At 37.2% G+C, this 17019-nt stretch overlaps 1 protein-coding gene across 3 annotated transcripts in view; it reads right to left on the reverse strand.

Moving 5' to 3' along the window:
* GULP1 (GULP, engulfment adaptor PTB domain containing 1) overlaps positions 1-1534 on the reverse strand; it is a 147491-nt gene extending 145957 nt beyond the window's left edge. For 2 of the 3 annotated variants that reach the window (XM_006878765.1, XM_006878766.1), the window contains exon 1: positions 1504-1531. In XM_006878765.1, coding sequence (XP_006878827.1) covers positions 1504-1531 — 28 coding nt within the window. Of the gene's footprint in view, positions 1-1503 lie in introns of all 3 variants that reach the window. The other variant, XM_006878767.1, reaches the window with a different exon arrangement.
* Positions 1535-17019: the final 15485 nt, after the last annotated feature.

Raw genomic sequence — 17019 nt, forward strand, 5'->3', positions numbered from 1 at the left:
GATTGAAATATGTGCCTTTGGGGTTGCAGTGCTGTTTCTTATTACTAGGCCACCAGAGCTCCCCATAATTTTATGGTGTTAGATTAATTTTTATATAGCTCTTCAAAATCAGTCAAACATTCTTCTACGTGGTATAGCACTGGTCTGTCCATTTGCTGTACAGAGGTAACTCATGGTTGCTTTGAAGATGAAGTCTATGATACTGATGTGTCAAATGTGATAGTGGTTACCCATATTAGACAGTGTTTGGTGGTGCTCCCCAATTAAAACAAGCTTGGAAGCAGGAGTGACATCCACTGCCGAAATAGCTTGCCTCCAGAAACCCTATGAACTTGGAGAAATGATGAAAGTTATACAAGTGTTCAGGTCTTTTGTTCATAGGGTCACTATGAGTCATCTATGACTCAATGGCACGTAACAACAACAACAACAACAACAACAAGATACTTACTTTTCTTTAGAATCAATAAGCAACTCTCACATCTTCAAGCACTTGCAAACAAAATTGGTGTAGTACTTGATGGATATAATAAAAAAGATCAGATAAAATATGTACTGGGCTTTTGTACAAAGAAGAATAAAAATTAACAAAACAACAGAAAAACCCTTATTTATGTTTGAGTTTAATATAATCTTAGCAATACGTTAATAACAATATATGCATAATGTTAAAAGTGTTTAGAGAGAGCTCTAGTGACCTCATGGCAAGAAGCTGCACTGCAATCCCAAAGGCATGTGGTTCAAATCTACCAACTGCTCCACAGGAGAAGGATGAGCTGTCTCCTCCAGTGTGATTAACTGCCTCTGAAAACCCACTAGAGTGTCAGCTATGGGTTGGTTCTAACTTTATGGTACACAACAACAACAAGTTTTCTGGACCCAAGTTTGGGTGTCTACAATATCTTACATATTCATGAAGTCCCTAGGAGTCAAAATTAGGTTCATAGCAATTTTTTTTTCTTTTTGTAATGTTTACAATGTAAAACATGACCTAATTTATCATCTTATTCCCCAATATGAGAGAGTCAATCACCTAAGTGATTCTTCCTGTCTTGAAACATTTACTAACTTAGTTAGTGGTATTTTATTTTCTCAGTCCTTGATAAAATGCTAACGTGCAAGGAATCCACCCATTGCTAAAGAACTTTTTTGGGGGGATACAGATATATAGCGTAATTTTAAAGTCCACTAAGCTAGACAAGCTTTTCCTTTATTAGTCAATAATGAAGTATGTTTGCCCTTTACAAACAAGTGTAATTAGCTAATTAATTCCTCTATAGGTAATTACTACATATTAGTTTTACATTTCTTTTCAATTCCTATTAGAAAATCAATAACAAACTTATTTTAGTCCCATTTCTATCAACTCACCTATGCCTGCCCCTCACACACATTACTAAATTGTCACCGTTGCTAGCTGCTCCAAATAATGCCCAAGGAATTTAATAAAAAATGTCCACATATGATGATGTAGAAATCTCAGTTCCTTTAAAATGGACATACCTTTCTTCCTGCTAAAAGCCCGGTTCATGATGTTAGAGTCAAATGCGCCTTATGACCTATAAAAAGGAAAAAAAAAATCTTTAGAAATAAATGAAGTGTCAAGCAATCTCATCTATGGTAATGCACTTTTAAACACAAACCATTTTCATTTTGTAAAAAAAAAATATTTAAAACATCATCCTAAAATGTTCCAAAAAATAACAAGTAAGTATCAACCATAACTAACATAAGTGCTCCTTATTATGAATGGTACAAAAAGACCCTAACATATAAAAATAAAATGCTCCTGTTTTAGGAGACATTTAGAAATATGGGCTGGGGTTTGGAAAACAGTTCTGGCCTTGAGATTGGATTTGTGAATCATAGAAGTAATAGTAAAATGACGAGAAGATAAAGAGTATAAACAGAAGAAAAATGTTATCAGAATCTAATATTTCAGTTGTATTTCTCTTAAAACTAATTTCATTCTCTGGCAGTCTACAATATAGACAATCCTTAAGTAAAAAAATGCTTGAAAAACACACAACCTGTAGTTGTAGTTATAAACCAACCACCATAAAACCTATTATATTAGAAATGTAAGAAACACACAATGATGTGTAGTAAAGCCATGCCTTTTGATGCACAAAAAATAATAAATGGCTCCAAAGTTGTTTAATATTTTCCCCTATAGTACAGTGATTGTATGCATCTGCAAATTCAAAGAGAAAAAAAATCAATAAATATTCTTGAACTTAAAAGTAAAGCGTAGTAAGTTTTTTATGCCATCATTAGGAAGATAAATGAAATTCTCTAAATTATTACTTTGACGGTAAAATCATGTTTATCACATTACTCAACATAGAATATTTAAAAGTATTTTTTAGTTAGCTGAGTTTCAGAGAGGTTTTAGGACTATAACAAAGATAGAAACAAATAGTATACTTTTAGTAATAGTGGTTAGAAATGAGGGCTAACACTACAACCTAAGCCTGTTTTACAGATTGGATGGGTACAGATTAGGTCGACTGGAAATCATTTAGCACCGTATTTGCCATTATTGTGATAGACTACTTTGTTCTAATGGAAGAATTTCAATGGTAACTATCCAACAACTTTATGTATAAGCAATCAAAGGAAATAAAAAGATTTTTCTATCATTCTCTAAGTAACTCAGGAAGTCTTGGGTATAAATTAAAATTAAAAATAAACCAGAATTGCATTGTTAATCTGTGTTTGAGATCCATATAAGAGTTACAAATCTTACCAATGAAATCAGCCAAAGCAGTATTTTTTTTTTTCCACTCTCTGGCAGTGAAATATTCCTGAATTCATGTTAATATAGTGTCACATTTCTAATTTATCTCTACAGAGACTAACGCTTCAGGGGCATATTAGAGTACCTTGAACTTAACTTTTTTTAGGTCTAAAAATGGTGTTTTATCTAGTACCTGATATTTTCTCACTTTTAAACTTAAAATTAGTCATAGAAATAAAGCATTCAAATTAACAATCTATCGTCTTATAATTGGATAATATGGCTTATATTAGCACAAATCAAAGGAAACGTATATAATAGCATAACAGCCTAAGAAAATGATCAAATAACTCTCTCCTTCAGTTTTCTGCATTATCTTGTGTCCTTAATAGAGATCAATTAAGCAGAAACAATCCTAACTGTACATCCAAAAGTCTGTAGGTTGTGAAATTCCATATGAACAGAACTAAAATCAATCGCATATATGTAAACCTAAGTGTAACCTAGATTCTGTTTCATTTTGTACTTTAGATTAGGACATTGTTTGAAGTATTGTTCAATATTTTCTATCATAATCATTTTATGACATTATGCTCTCTCTCCTTTTTATGCTGGTTGTTGACATGAGCATCATATCCTTTTAGTCTTACTACTGCCGCTGTTTCACCAAACACTTTGATATTCATACTCTTTCTGTGAGGGAAGACTTGCGGGACTCAGTTACTAAGGTTACACTGTCAAAATTTTTACTTTTTTTTTTTTTAAGGACTATAATAACAGTGGCAGCTGAATTCCTGCTCTATGGAACTAAGACTTCATACTTGATAGATTGTTAAGCAAATATATAAGTTATATTTTGCTTCAAGATTAGGATAATCTCAACACAAAGCAACAATAACAATTTAACAATAAGTGCCATCAAGTGGACCCTGATTCATAATGACAACAGAATGACAATGCTGCCTGACTCTGAGCCATCCTCATATCGCTGCCACGTCTGAGCCAACTGCTCGCAGTTATGTCAACCCATCTCATTGAGGGTCTCCTCTTTTTCACAGACCCTCTATTTTACCAAGAATGATGTCTCTTTGTAAAGACATGTCCAAAATATGTAAGGAAGAAGTACTTCTTATTCTAAGGAGAATTCTAGCTGCACTTCTTGTAAGAATTGTATTTTTATTTCCATTGCCATTTTCCCACCCTTTATGAAGGCGCTTCACTTTTGTACCAAGAATAAATTTTATCTTGTCAATTATGACTATCAGTAATCATAAATATGCATAGATTTAACACTTAAATAATTTTGAGAAGTTTTTATTCTTTTTTTCCCCTTCATTTTTAAAAGAGAGTTCTGTTTGTGAAAGAGAAACAATCCCTTTCACCAGTTTGTTGGTTTTTTTTTTCCTTTTACCAGTTTTTAAGACCACCCTCACAGGGAACTTTTCCTATCTTTTCACTTGCAGTCCAGAGCGTCTAATAATAAAGCTTGTGGTTTTATCAGGAGGAGGAGCAGAAGAGCAAAGGAAAAGGCAATCCTCCAAAAGAGAGCTTTCAAATAAAGATTCTGAAGAAAATGACATTCTGTCTCTTGATGAAACAATGCTTTGTCTCTGCCACCACAAACATGATGGTCCTACTTTTTAACTTTGCCATCAAGTCAGAAGTGACTATGACCTGCCAGCAGGTATGTGGAGGCTGCAAATTGCGGGGGAGAAGACTTCCCGTTTTCTTCATCAGGAGTGCTTGTGAACTGGAGTCCCCGAAAGGCACAGGCTTTGGACTAGCTGTGCATTTCCCTGAAGACTCGTTCAACGAGCTCCTGTGTGTGTGGGTGTGTAATGTTAGTGGGAATGTCTTAAACTTACTTTTTCTTTAGGTTTTCTATAATTCTTACACTTCTAAAAATTCTCATCATCTTTTATCACTCTCCTGTCAACGTTGACATTTACCCTAGACATCAAATCCTGGAAAAAGTGAACATTAAAGAAATCTCACTGCTGCTTTGTATTCTGGAAATGGTTTACAGCAGAGAGACCCTTCCTTAAGTCTTAATTACTCACAGATGTCTCCTTTTTCTAGGGTAAAACCAGACACAGATTTTGCAAATTCCTGTTCTTTGCTTTATAAATTACTAGCTGGGTTATTTGTGTCCACAGATAAAAATAAACTAAATACCTGCTACCTCGACTTGACTAAATTGCAGTTAAGCTTCTAGCTTTTGCTCTGGCCCCTGAATTTTGAGCCAACCTCCAACAAAGTCAGTTTACAATTCTCCCTCCTAAAATATATCTACCTCTGAGCTTCTCTCTGCCAGACACTTCCATTCATCCTACAAGCACTCCCTGATTCTAACAGTTTATTGTCTACCTTTTAAAAATTAAAAATAAAACGCCATTTGAGCCTAAGGAGTACTGGTGCCGTAGTGTTTAACATATTGAGTAACTAAGTGAGCTTACTGGTTTCCACATATCAGTGATACCTTGACAAAAATTTAGATATTTTTTCCACAAAGATTTACAGCCTCAAAATCTATATAAGATCTCCTTAAGTCACAATTGACCAGATGGTAATTCATTTGGTTTGGTGCCTAAAGTTAGAAGTTTACAGATTTTTAAGGTGGCATTATCTCACTGTCTTAATAATTTTCTCCCTAATTACAGTACACTTTTTAATAAAGCCTATATTTATTTGTCTAAGACAACTAATTTTTAAAATTTTATTTTACTATTTTAATCTGTGGCCCTCAGGCCTGGTTCAAATTGTTTTTTTGTCAGACATTCTTCTAGGTGGTATAGCACTGGTCTGTGCATTGCTGTACAGAGATAACTCATGGTTGCTTTGATGACAAACACTGTGACACTGATGTATCAAATGAGATAATGGTTACCCATGGTGGACAGTGTTTGGGGAAGCTTCACGAGCTTGGAAGCAGGAGTGGCATCCATGTCCAAAATGGCTTGCCTCTGGAAACTCTATGAACAGTGCTCAGGTCTTCCATTCATAGGGTTACTATGAGTCGTCTACGACTTGATGGCATCTAACAACAACAACAACAGAAAGATTTCCATCAAGAAAAATTGATGCCTTTGAGTCCTGGTGTTGGAAAGGAATACTGACTATCTTCTTTACTACCGGAAGAACAAAAAGATATTTCTTGGAGAAGGTGTAATCAAAGTGCTTCTTGACGGAAAGAATGGCAAAGTTTTGTCTCACGTATTTCAGCCACATTGTTGCTGTTGCGGCTGCTATGTGCCCATGCATTGTGTAGGACTCACAGTGCCCCTGTGAACAACAGATCAGAATCTTGCCCTATCCGATGCCATTCTCAATTTCTCTGACACGCTGAAGCCCACTGTTGAAGTCACTGTGTCAATTCATCTTGTTGAGGGCCTTCTTTGCGTTTGCTGACCTTTTCAAACATGATATCCCTTTCCAAGGAAAAGCCTCTCTTTACGTCCTGTACAAAGTTTGAGAGATGAAGTGCCTGTTCATATCCTGTGCCCATTTTTCTATTGGATTCTTTACCTTTATCTTGTTGTGGTGCTCAAGTATTTCATAAATTCTGGATATAAGTCCCTTATCTGATATGTTATTACCGAATACTTTTTCCCAGTCAGTGGCTTCCCTTTTTACCCTATTGGAGAAGTTTTTAGAAATGCTCAAAATTCCTAACCCTAAGAGAGATGCAAATTAAAACAACTATGAGATATCATCTCACCCCAGTCAAAATAGCAAAATTTAACAGAACAGCAAGCAACAAATGCTGGCGAGGTTGTGGAGAAACTGGAACCCTGATTCACTGTTGGTGGGAGTGTAAAATGGTCCAATCCCTGTGGAAAGCAGTATGGCGCTTTCTCAAAAAGTTGCAAATAGAGATACCATTTGACCCAGCAATTCCACTACTGGGAATATACCCTGAAAGACCATAGCTGACATCCAAGCAGATATATGCACACCCATGTTTATTGCAGCTTTGTTCACAATAGCAAGGATTTGGAAACAACCTAAGTGCCCATCAACAAACGAATGGCTAGAGAAGCTGTGGTATATTTGCACAATGGAATACTATGCTGCATTGAAAAACAAGGAACTCATGCAATATTATTCAAAATGGTTGACTCTGGAGAACATTATGCTGAGTGAAATATCCCAGTCACAAAAGGACAAATATTACATGATGCCACTGTTGTAGAATGGGACTGTCCTTAGGGTTGGGGTGAGACTGAGTAAGATGGGTTCAATAATGTATATTGCACTGAAACAGAGGAGGGAGAAAACTGTTTAAAAGAGATATGTGACTAGGTATTTCTGTCATCACAGGAGTCTAGAGCGATGGCTCCATGGTGGAGGGGACCTGGGGGAGGGTTTGTAAAACAATGAAAGAATCTTTTCTTTTACTTTTCCATAATTTTTGATTCATGTACTTATAACTTGTTAGTCAAATTTGTGTCTTCTAGGTTGCAACACCCCCACGATACATCTTCAAGGATATGAACATGTATGGCTAAGCACAATTAATAACAGTGCATCTAAACTCCAAAATCAATCTCCATAATAGTCTATGTGTTTCCTACTGCCAAAGGGGCCCTTTAGAGTAGTGAGAGAAGATCTTCACCCTGAAACCCACAGCGTCCCTTTTCAGCAGGAAGTAGCTAAGAGAATACACCATCCCCTTTTCCTTATGAATCAGGGTGAAGTCTCTCTCAGGGAGGAGTTATAGGGAATGGCAAAGGACACACTGACAAAGGAGATTAATCACAACTGACTTTGACAAGCACTGTGGCAACTGGACAATTAAAACAGACATTCGGATGGCGGGGAAGAAGTACAAACTGGGGAGGAGGGTAGAGAGAATGGTGCAGCAATGAAGGAATGAAAACCCAAAATCCCTGTAAATGTTCATTAAAACTAATAAAGTTTAATAATAATAATAATAAAAAAACAAAGTTTGAGAGATTAACCTTTGCCATTCTTGCTTCCACGAGCACTCTGGCTACATTTTTTCAAACACTTATCTGTTCATTCTTTTGGCTGTTCATGGAATACTTGGTAGTCTTCAATACCACAACTCAAAGGTATCAATTATTCTGTCATCCTTATTCATTGTCCAGCTCTTAGATGTCTGGCAAGTGATTGAAAAGACCATGGCCTGAATGAGGTGCACCTTAGTCTTCAAACTGACATCATTACTCTCCAGAATTTTGGAGAGGTCCTTGACAAGAAACTTGTCCAAAACAAGTACCAAGGTGTTTATTACAGATTTAAGTAAGATAAAATAATTGACAATTCCAATCCTTTCTCCACCGATCATGATTTTGCCTATTAGCCAGTGGTAAGGACCTTCTTTAATCTTCTTCAACCAGCAAGGTTGTGTCATCTGTATAATATATGTTGTTGCTAAGTTTTCCTCCAATCTTGATGCAACATTCTTTTTCATAGAGTCCTGGTTCATGAATTATTTGTTAAGCATACAGATTGAATAGGTATGAAGAAAGGATATGATTGTGACACAAATTCTTTCTGATTTTAAACCATACATTGCTTCTTTGGGTGGACTGCAATAAACTATAGCTAACACTGAGAGAAAAGGAAACCTCAAGACACTTAATTGTTCAAACTAAATCTATACCTAGATCAAGAAGCTGTTGTTCGAATGCCATGTTTGGAGGAGAGGTTATTTTTTGGAGAGTGACATCAAGCTTGGGAAAGTGGAGGGTCAGGAGAAGAGAGGAAGACTTTCAGCAAGACTGACTGATGCAGTAACTATGGCAATGGACTCAAATGTACTGAAAAAGACAAGAACTGCACAGGATAGGACAAGGTTCAGATCTGTTGTTTATAGGGTCATAAAGAGTCATAATCAACTCCATAGTTCCTAACAACAACTCCAACCTATTCAGGGAATAATCAAATTTTCATTTCAAAATAGATAAAGAATGTATTTTTGTTCTTTTTTTAATATAAAATTTTTATTTTATACTAGTTACAAAGTTCCTATACATTGTTTTACAACACTGATCTTTCCTATTTCCTTAACCCACCCCTCCCTCCACCCATCAAATTGTGTGACCCTATGATTACCCTCTCACCCATCCTCATCCCTCTGCTCCCCCCTAGATCCTCATACTCCTTTTACTAGTTATCTACTTCTACAATAATGGTCTTACACAGTATTTGTCCTCATGGGACTGAGTTTGTTCACTTAGCCTTATGCTCTCCCTTCCCTTCCAACTTAGATAGTAATTTACAAAATCATAGATTCTATGTGCTGCATAGTATTAACATCATGTGAATGAACCATAATTTCTTAATCCATTTGATTTTGGTTGGACATTTGGGCTGTTTCCATGTTCTTGGGATGTTAAATAATGCTGCTATGAATACTTCGGTATAAGTTTCCATTTGTGCCTCAGTTCTCATTTTCTAAGGATATATTCCAAGCAGTGGAACAATGGGGTTCCTATGTCTCCACATTCTCTCCAACATTTATTACTTGATGTCCTATTAAACTTTGCCACTGCTATTGGAGTGAGATGGTATCTCATTGTGTTTTTTATTTGCATGTCTCTTACTGCCAGTGGTTCTGACCATTTCTTCATGTGTCTGTTGGTCATCCGAAGATCTTCCTCTGTGAAAAGTCTTTTCATGTCTTTTGCCCATTTTGCAATTGTGTCATCAGTCTTTTTCTTGTGGAAGCCCTGAAGAATTCTGAAAACTTTTGCTATAAGAATGTATGTTTTTATGTAAGTTTTATAGAAGTTCAAATTGTTCAAAAACAAATGGGGTGGGGGAAATTAAGAACTGTAATAGGAAAGACAAGATTTTTCATGTTCTTGGTTAAATTGCTCATGCAGTTGTTGTTATCAGGCACCACTGAGTGGGCTCCAATTCATAGGGACCCTATATAGAAACAAAATCAAAACCACCGAAGGAAAAATTATTAGGACAAGCATAAAAGGTATCAATAAAGAGATGAATAAGTTTGAGATACAGTCAACAGAATATGTGGTTTATTTTAGAGCACTCACAGTCATTTACAAATATTGATCATGCATTGCCAGGCTCTAAAGTAAACCTCAATACATTTTTAAAAAATCAATATTGAAAAAAAACCTCCAACCCTTAGCACTGAAATATATTTTGTGCATGTGGTCGATTCATCAATCTTGATACACAGCTTAGGTGATGCATCTATAGGGGAAGTGAGAGACCTTATCCTTATAAAGGCCAACAGAAGAAAGCAGAGGTTCATTTGAGGGTGGAAACACATTGCTATCTCACACGGAGACACTTACACAAGGCGTTCCTTGCTACTCATTTATTTAACTAATTGTTCTTTGATGCATCACGGGAGCTGTTTAAAAAAAAATTGTCTTCTACTGTAAAGTTATAAATCTCCTTTTGAGCAAATGTATATGAACCCTACCTTATTCAATGTGAGCTCTGATGGCCTAGTGTTAAGGAATTCCACTATCAATGCAGACACAGGGTTTGAATTTACCAGCTGCTCCAGGGGAGAATAATGGAAAATTTTCTCTTGCAATTTACTGCCTCTGAAAACCCACTGGTGGGTCAGTTCAGACTCAATGGTAAATAACAACAGCAACAATGTTGTTTGATATCATGTGTCATTGAGTCGACCATAACTCATAATGACCCTATGCATGATAGCCTTGAACCCTGCTCTATGCTGGGCCAATCTCACTGTCTCTGATACACCTACCTTCATTATCCCAGTTACTATGTCAATCCTTCTTGCCCAGAGTCTTCCTCTCCTCCTCTGTCCCTCAACCCTTCTAAGCATGATGTCCATCTCCAAGGACTCTTTACAACTTGCCCAAAGTATGTGAAACGGTGCCTCAAAATCCTTGCCTCCAAGGAACAACTTGCCTTCACCCTCCCAGTGCTAAAGAGCAATGATACAAGTCTAGAGACAGTAACAATACTTTACTCAAAAGGCTAATTTCAGTCCTTTTGACGTCATTTTCAGTCCAGTCCTTTTCTTTCCATTTCTACTAGCCAAATAAGGGATGCTGGTAGCATATCCCCTAGTGAACTGCTCTGCTATGCCACAGCCCTTCTTCTCTGACACTTACACTACAATACCAGCTCTGCAGGAGAAAGACCAGCAATCTCCCATGAAATGCACCATTTCCAAAGACCTGCTGAGGGGTCAATTTTAAGCTCATTTTGACTCAACAACCTGAGTATGTGTATATTAGCCAAATTGGCAATTATGAGTTCCCATTTGAAGACAAATTTCCAACAAGTAGTCAATCTCTTGACCTAAACTGTTCCCAGTCTTTCTTATCACACCAGAACAGAAACAACTCCCTTGTCTTTATACTTCTGCTTTTTCTTCTCATTCAATCATTCAATCGACTTCTTTTCAACTCCTGAGAATTTGATTCATTATCACCCTCTTTAAAAAATCACCCCATCTACAGACTTCTCTTTATCTGCTTAAAGGTTTGGTTCCCTTCCCATTTCCTCCTATCCTCAAAACTTTTATAGTCCTGTTTGAGTTGCATTTCAAAGAAAGGACTGCTGGGTCTAATTGGTGGATGGATAATGAAAGTAAGAGAAAGAGCACAGGCAATTGTGTTGTGAGGTAAGTGAATTATCTCAGTAAACGTGTTATTTATTGAGAAGTGATACTGGTGGAAGTAAAATTTGAAGGAGACATTAATAACTTACATTTTCTACACATTACCTAAGAGTTACCTATTAGATAAGTAATTGGTTATGATAGTGAATTGTTCGATATAGGATTTGGATATAGCAATTAAGGTAATAAGATTACCAGCTAGTGTAAGAATAAATATCTCACTGCCCTTGAGTCAGAAGTGACCCATAGCTGACCCTCCAGTCACTTCCAGGCACCTTAAGTCACATGGGAGTGGACAGCCTAACTTTCATGTAAGGAGCAGGTGGCAGATTTGAACCTAGTGGTAAGAGCTGAAGTGCAATATCAAAAACACGAGGTTCAAACTCAATTCCTTGGAAGAATGGGAAATCCCCTCTCATGTGATTTATTGACTCGCAAAATGTACTGGAGGGTCAGCTATGGACTGGTTCTGAACTGCTAGCAAACTACAACAACATTTTTTTTTTTAGTTGGCATCCCTACTCCCTACTAAATAGACTGCCAGAGCTCCTTAGGAGAAGAAAAGAGAAAATTTCTGAAGTAAAGACTTTATTGGTGATTAGATCAGCTAAGAAAAAAGCCTACACAAAGAATATAATTGAATTCAAGCGCAGACCAAGTTTTAGAAATCAGAGTGAAAAACAAATAACTGGAACGGAGAAGAAATAAAGATTAAAGTAAAATAACATCCAGGAATGTAGGCTGGTCTTCCATGCAAAGGAAGACTATTATTCTCAATAAGAAAACACATTTAATGATAATGTTGCTGTTGTTGCTTAAAGGTGCCCTTTAGTCAACTCTGACTCACAGCCACCCTACGAATAAGAGACTGAAATCTTGCCTTGTCCTGTGCCATCCTTGTGATCCCCACCAATCACAAGGCCACTTCCAATCAATGTGTCAATCCATCTCATCAAGGGTCCCCCTCTCTTTCCCTGACCCACTTTTACAAAAAGGATGCCTAAGAAGTAACAATTAATTCCACAAACGTATAAGGATCCATGCAAGTTTCAAGGAAGAGGGAGCCTGACCCATGCTGAGTGATGCCATGAGAGAATATGAAGAGGCTATGAGAGAGGAAGCAGATAAATGCAAGAGATTTTGCTATAAATGAAGGCAAGAAATGACGGTGGCAACTTGAGAAAGCCATAAAACCAAGAAAACGATTTTTTTTAAAGTGGGAGTTATTGCATGTGAATTTATTCTAGTGGAGAAATTCTTTTAACTCAGAAAATTGATGATAAAAAAAAGAGAGTATAAATACAGAGACAAATCCCTTTAACAGGCATAAAAGAAGACAGGCACTTCACAAGCTAAGTAACTATCCTCAGATAAAGAAAGGAACAATTCATTCACTCAAAGCTGAATTAAAGGGAAAACACTAAGACCTGTTAATTAGTTCAAGAGCTTTGCAAAAATATGAGATTGTCCTTCTGGTTGTATTTTCTCAGTTAAATAGGTAGGTCATCAATATTGCAGGAGGGAAACACAGAGGTACAAGGATAAGGGAAGAGGAACAAAAAAAAAAAAAACCAAAAAAAAAAGGAGGGGAAAGGAGGAAAGGAAGAGATAAAAGAAGACAGAAAATAGTGATTTCAAAACATTAAGAGCTGACGCTGGTAAGAAGCAGAAGAGAAAGACACATTTTCCTGTAGGTGTTGTTGCTGGATGCCGTCTAGTCAAGTCTGACTCCCGGCCAGCCCTGTCCTATCCTGTGCCATCCACGCCATCTCTGACACACTAGAGCCCATTCATTGCTGAAGTCACAGAGTCAATCCATCTTGTTGAGGGAGTTCCTCTTCTCGCTGACCTTCCATCTTTATAAGCAGGAAGTCCTTCTCCAAGGAATAGACTCACCTGGCTACATGTTCAAAGTATGAAAGATGAAGCTGCAACATCCTTGCCTCCAAGGAGCACTCTGGCTGCTTCCTTTCCAAGACATATCTGTTTGAACTTTTGGCAGACCATGGGATATTCAGTATTCTTCTCACGCACCACAACTCAAAGGGATTAACTCTTCTTCTGTCCTCTTTCTTAATTGTCCAGCTCTTTGAACAGCAGGTGACTGGGAATCCCATGGCTTAAGTCAGGCACATTTTAGTCTTCAAATTGATATCATTGCTCTTCAACATTTTTGAGGAACAAAGGATCTCTTGCAATCTGTTGTCCTTCAAGTTTTGGGCTTCCCCATCTTTTTCCCCAATTAATCCTTTCTGCACAATTGTAATTAGACCCCTTTGATTCTACAGATCAGCTGGAGTGAGAGGTCTGGCTGGGGAGATAGGAGAAAAGGTGAAAAGAGGAAAGAGAGTTAGATAAGAAGTTGCATACTAAAAATGGAAGGCAGAGGGCATCTGAGGCGTTTGTACTGATCACTGGCGAAGTTCACACCTTCAACTTAGGAGGTCTTTTTGAACAGAACACTTTGAAATGTAGACTTATCTTCTGTTATATTTCTGGCCTCCCTCCCACTTAGGAGAATGATTACCTTTTTCTCACCTTGACTGGACACCAAGTGAAGTGGTTTCAGTTTAACTAAAAGTAATATTTTCCTTTGAACAAGTTATTGTAGAGAAAATTCCAATAATTCACCCCACTGAAGACTCGTCTTCTCTGTTTTGAGATATACTGATGTTATTTTTTTTAACCCTTGCTTACTACAGAGCAAAAGGAAGACACAGAGAACTCAAGTGTTCTGGAATCAGTAATAAATCGGGGGGGGGGTTGTTTCTGCCAACTTTTAAGAGCTTCTCCATGGGAGAAAGATGGGCAACCTCCTCCCCTATGGCTTACAGCCTCTGAAAACCCACTGAAGGGTCAACTGTGAGTTGGTTCTGACTCCAAGACATACATACATAACTTGAGTCAAAAGGGAGTTATAGTGGCCTACTGGGTAAAGAGTTGCACTGCCAACCCAAAGGCCCCTGGTTCGAAATCACCAGCTGTTCCTTGGGAAAGAAATGGGCAATCTCCTCCTGTGCTATTCACAGCCTCTGAAAACCACTAGAGGGTCAACTATGAATTAGTTTCTATCCTACAGCATGTAACAACAATAACCTGAAGATTGGCAGTGTGAAAATCAGGGGCTCTGAAGAAAAAAGGTCTGGGACCTCTTATCTGTCTCACAATTCTGAATCAACTCACAGTGCACCTTCCATCGGATTTCCAATGCTGTAAAGCACATGAGTGGAGACGGCTCATCTTGCTCATTTGGGGCAGCTAGTAGATTCTAAAAGCTAAAAAGACACTGTGTATGGGTTAACAGTGCAACTCCCTATGCCACCAGAGTTAAACATTTATTTGCTGTTTCTAAATTTAAAAACCCCAACGTTATCTAAAGAAAGAATAAAGTATTACACACACACACACACACACACACACAAAGAAGTCTGAGGATACGGAGTACTTTTGATTAGGTATTTTCAAGGGAGGACAGAAGACATGTGTCACAATCTTAGGATGGAAGACAAAACCAAAGACCCAGCTAGCTTTTGTTGTTTTGAAAAACATGTACCCAAATATTTAAAGTCATACTTGATGAGGCTATGCAGAAGAGAAGTAAAAAAATATTATTAAATGGCATGGATTAAAGGTCAGGAATATGTCAGGAGGAAAAGATTTCCCCTCGTGACATTTTCCAAATCTAACAAGTGGACTTGCACCATATGATCTGAATCTATCTCTTCCTTTTGCATTTTTATGACTTAAACCTGCTGTCAGGCAAAATCTCAGCAGGCTTGCTCCCCTCTCCGCCAGTGACCCCAAGGTGAGGAGTCTCCTAGCTCTGTGATTCAGCTCCAGAAGCACACACTTGTTTCTGATCTGTGCTTTCTTTCTTCTCATTATTCTTTCTTCTTAACATACAAAGAAGAAGAGTCACAAAAGCAGAATCTTTTAGATTTAGTGACAATCAGACAGAGCAGGAACAAATCTTTCTGGAAATAAATAACAAGACTGGTGAGTCTCTACAAGACTTCAATTTACAAAGCCCAGTGTGCATACTGTTGTTGCTTCGTGTACTGTAGAGTCGGAACTGACTCATAGCTGGCCCTCCAGCAGGTTTTCAGAGGCACTTAATTGCATGAGAGAAGATTGCTCAGCCTTCTCCTGTGGAATGGCTGGTGGCCTCGAACCACATGCCTTCAGCATTGTAATATACAGTGCTTTGCCATTAAGCCACCAGCGCTCCCTACTGTACACATTTTGGTATGTACATTGATTTTTAATGATAAAATTGTAAGAATACTCTAATTTACCAAACAATTTCTTCTAATTTGAAATGTTTCTAAAAGTCTGCTACTTCACCTAGACAAAGTTTTAACATACTAGTGTTCAATTTTGGGGGGAAAAATTAAAGTTCATATAGCTTTGCTTTTAAATGAAAACTTGAATTTTGCTGTAGGTTAATAACAGATTCTATTCTATCATGCATTAAAACCCCCGTTCTTTGATGTATTCAAGTTGCACTGGAGCATTTTTTTTAAGTTTTTCTTTTGCTAGCACAGCCAAGAGGGAATCTCAGTGACAAGAAACAGAGTTCAGTTGTAAATGTTCCAGTGATCTTTACAAAGCATACAGCAGGATATGTTTTTCAAAATATCTTCATTTCAGCTCCAATGTTGATAGGGGGGAATTTAATAGTAAGAACCCTAAATTTAAAAAAGCAGACATCATTTTTCTTGTACTGTTTTGGTTCACTTTTTTATTTTAATTATAGGAAAGTTAGGAAGACATAAACACATTTTTAGAGTTAGAAGCTATTTACATATCTAAAATAATCATTAATGGTAAAAATGTAGTCACATGCATCATAACAAAAAAGTTCTGCCCCAGCCAGAGAGGCGAGACAAACAAAAAATTCAAACCGAAAAGAATCTGCTGTTTTCTCCTGTTTCTCAATGCTGCTTTTGTGTCAACATTGTGTTCTCCTGATGCAAACCATATGTGACAATATGCAGCCAGCGCTCATTCCTTTAACATTACAAATTACAAATGTGCTCATTTAGCAGTAAAACAAAAGATGGTGGCTGAATCTTCATGAATGTCTTTTATCATTTTCTATGCCAACTAACTTCTGACCCGGTAAAAGAAAATGTCTCTTTCCCCCAGAATATATTATGAATTTTAGATGTTATGTTTAGTCAGAAAAATTCAACATAGAATTAGTTCTTTAAAAGAATTCAAATTTCCGAAATCCTAAATCAAAGTTCAATGTTAATGCTTTAGATGTTGCTGCCACTTTGCTTTGTTAAGGTGAAAGACAGTCACTAGGCTGTGCAGTTTAAAGAAGACCAATTACTTACTCAATTACTTGCTAATTGAGTAATATGCCAAAAGGTAAGAGTTAAACCTCTGCTTGGGCAGAATCAGGAACTGAGAGGTGGAAGTGTTGTTGCTGAGGTTTAATGATTTTCAGCTGTGAGACAGATGCCACAGCAGACCTAACTGAAAAGCCTAGTGAGTTGTGGTTATGGCTCCTGAAACATGTAGTAATTCCACCCTTGCTTCCGTGGGTCCCCTGCTTTGGACTGTGCAAAAAAAACATTGGGAAGTTTATTAAGTCCAAATGTGCCTACTAAACAGAAAACGTCTTTAACTTACAAATATCTTGTTCTAATATTCTTTTAATCTT

This window comes from Elephantulus edwardii, unplaced genomic scaffold (assembly GCF_000299155.1).
Source record: "Elephantulus edwardii isolate Elephantulus edwardi_28Jun2011 unplaced genomic scaffold, EleEdw1.0 scaffold00001, whole genome shotgun sequence".
Classification (NCBI taxonomy): Eukaryota; Metazoa; Chordata; class Mammalia; order Macroscelidea; family Macroscelididae; genus Elephantulus; species Elephantulus edwardii.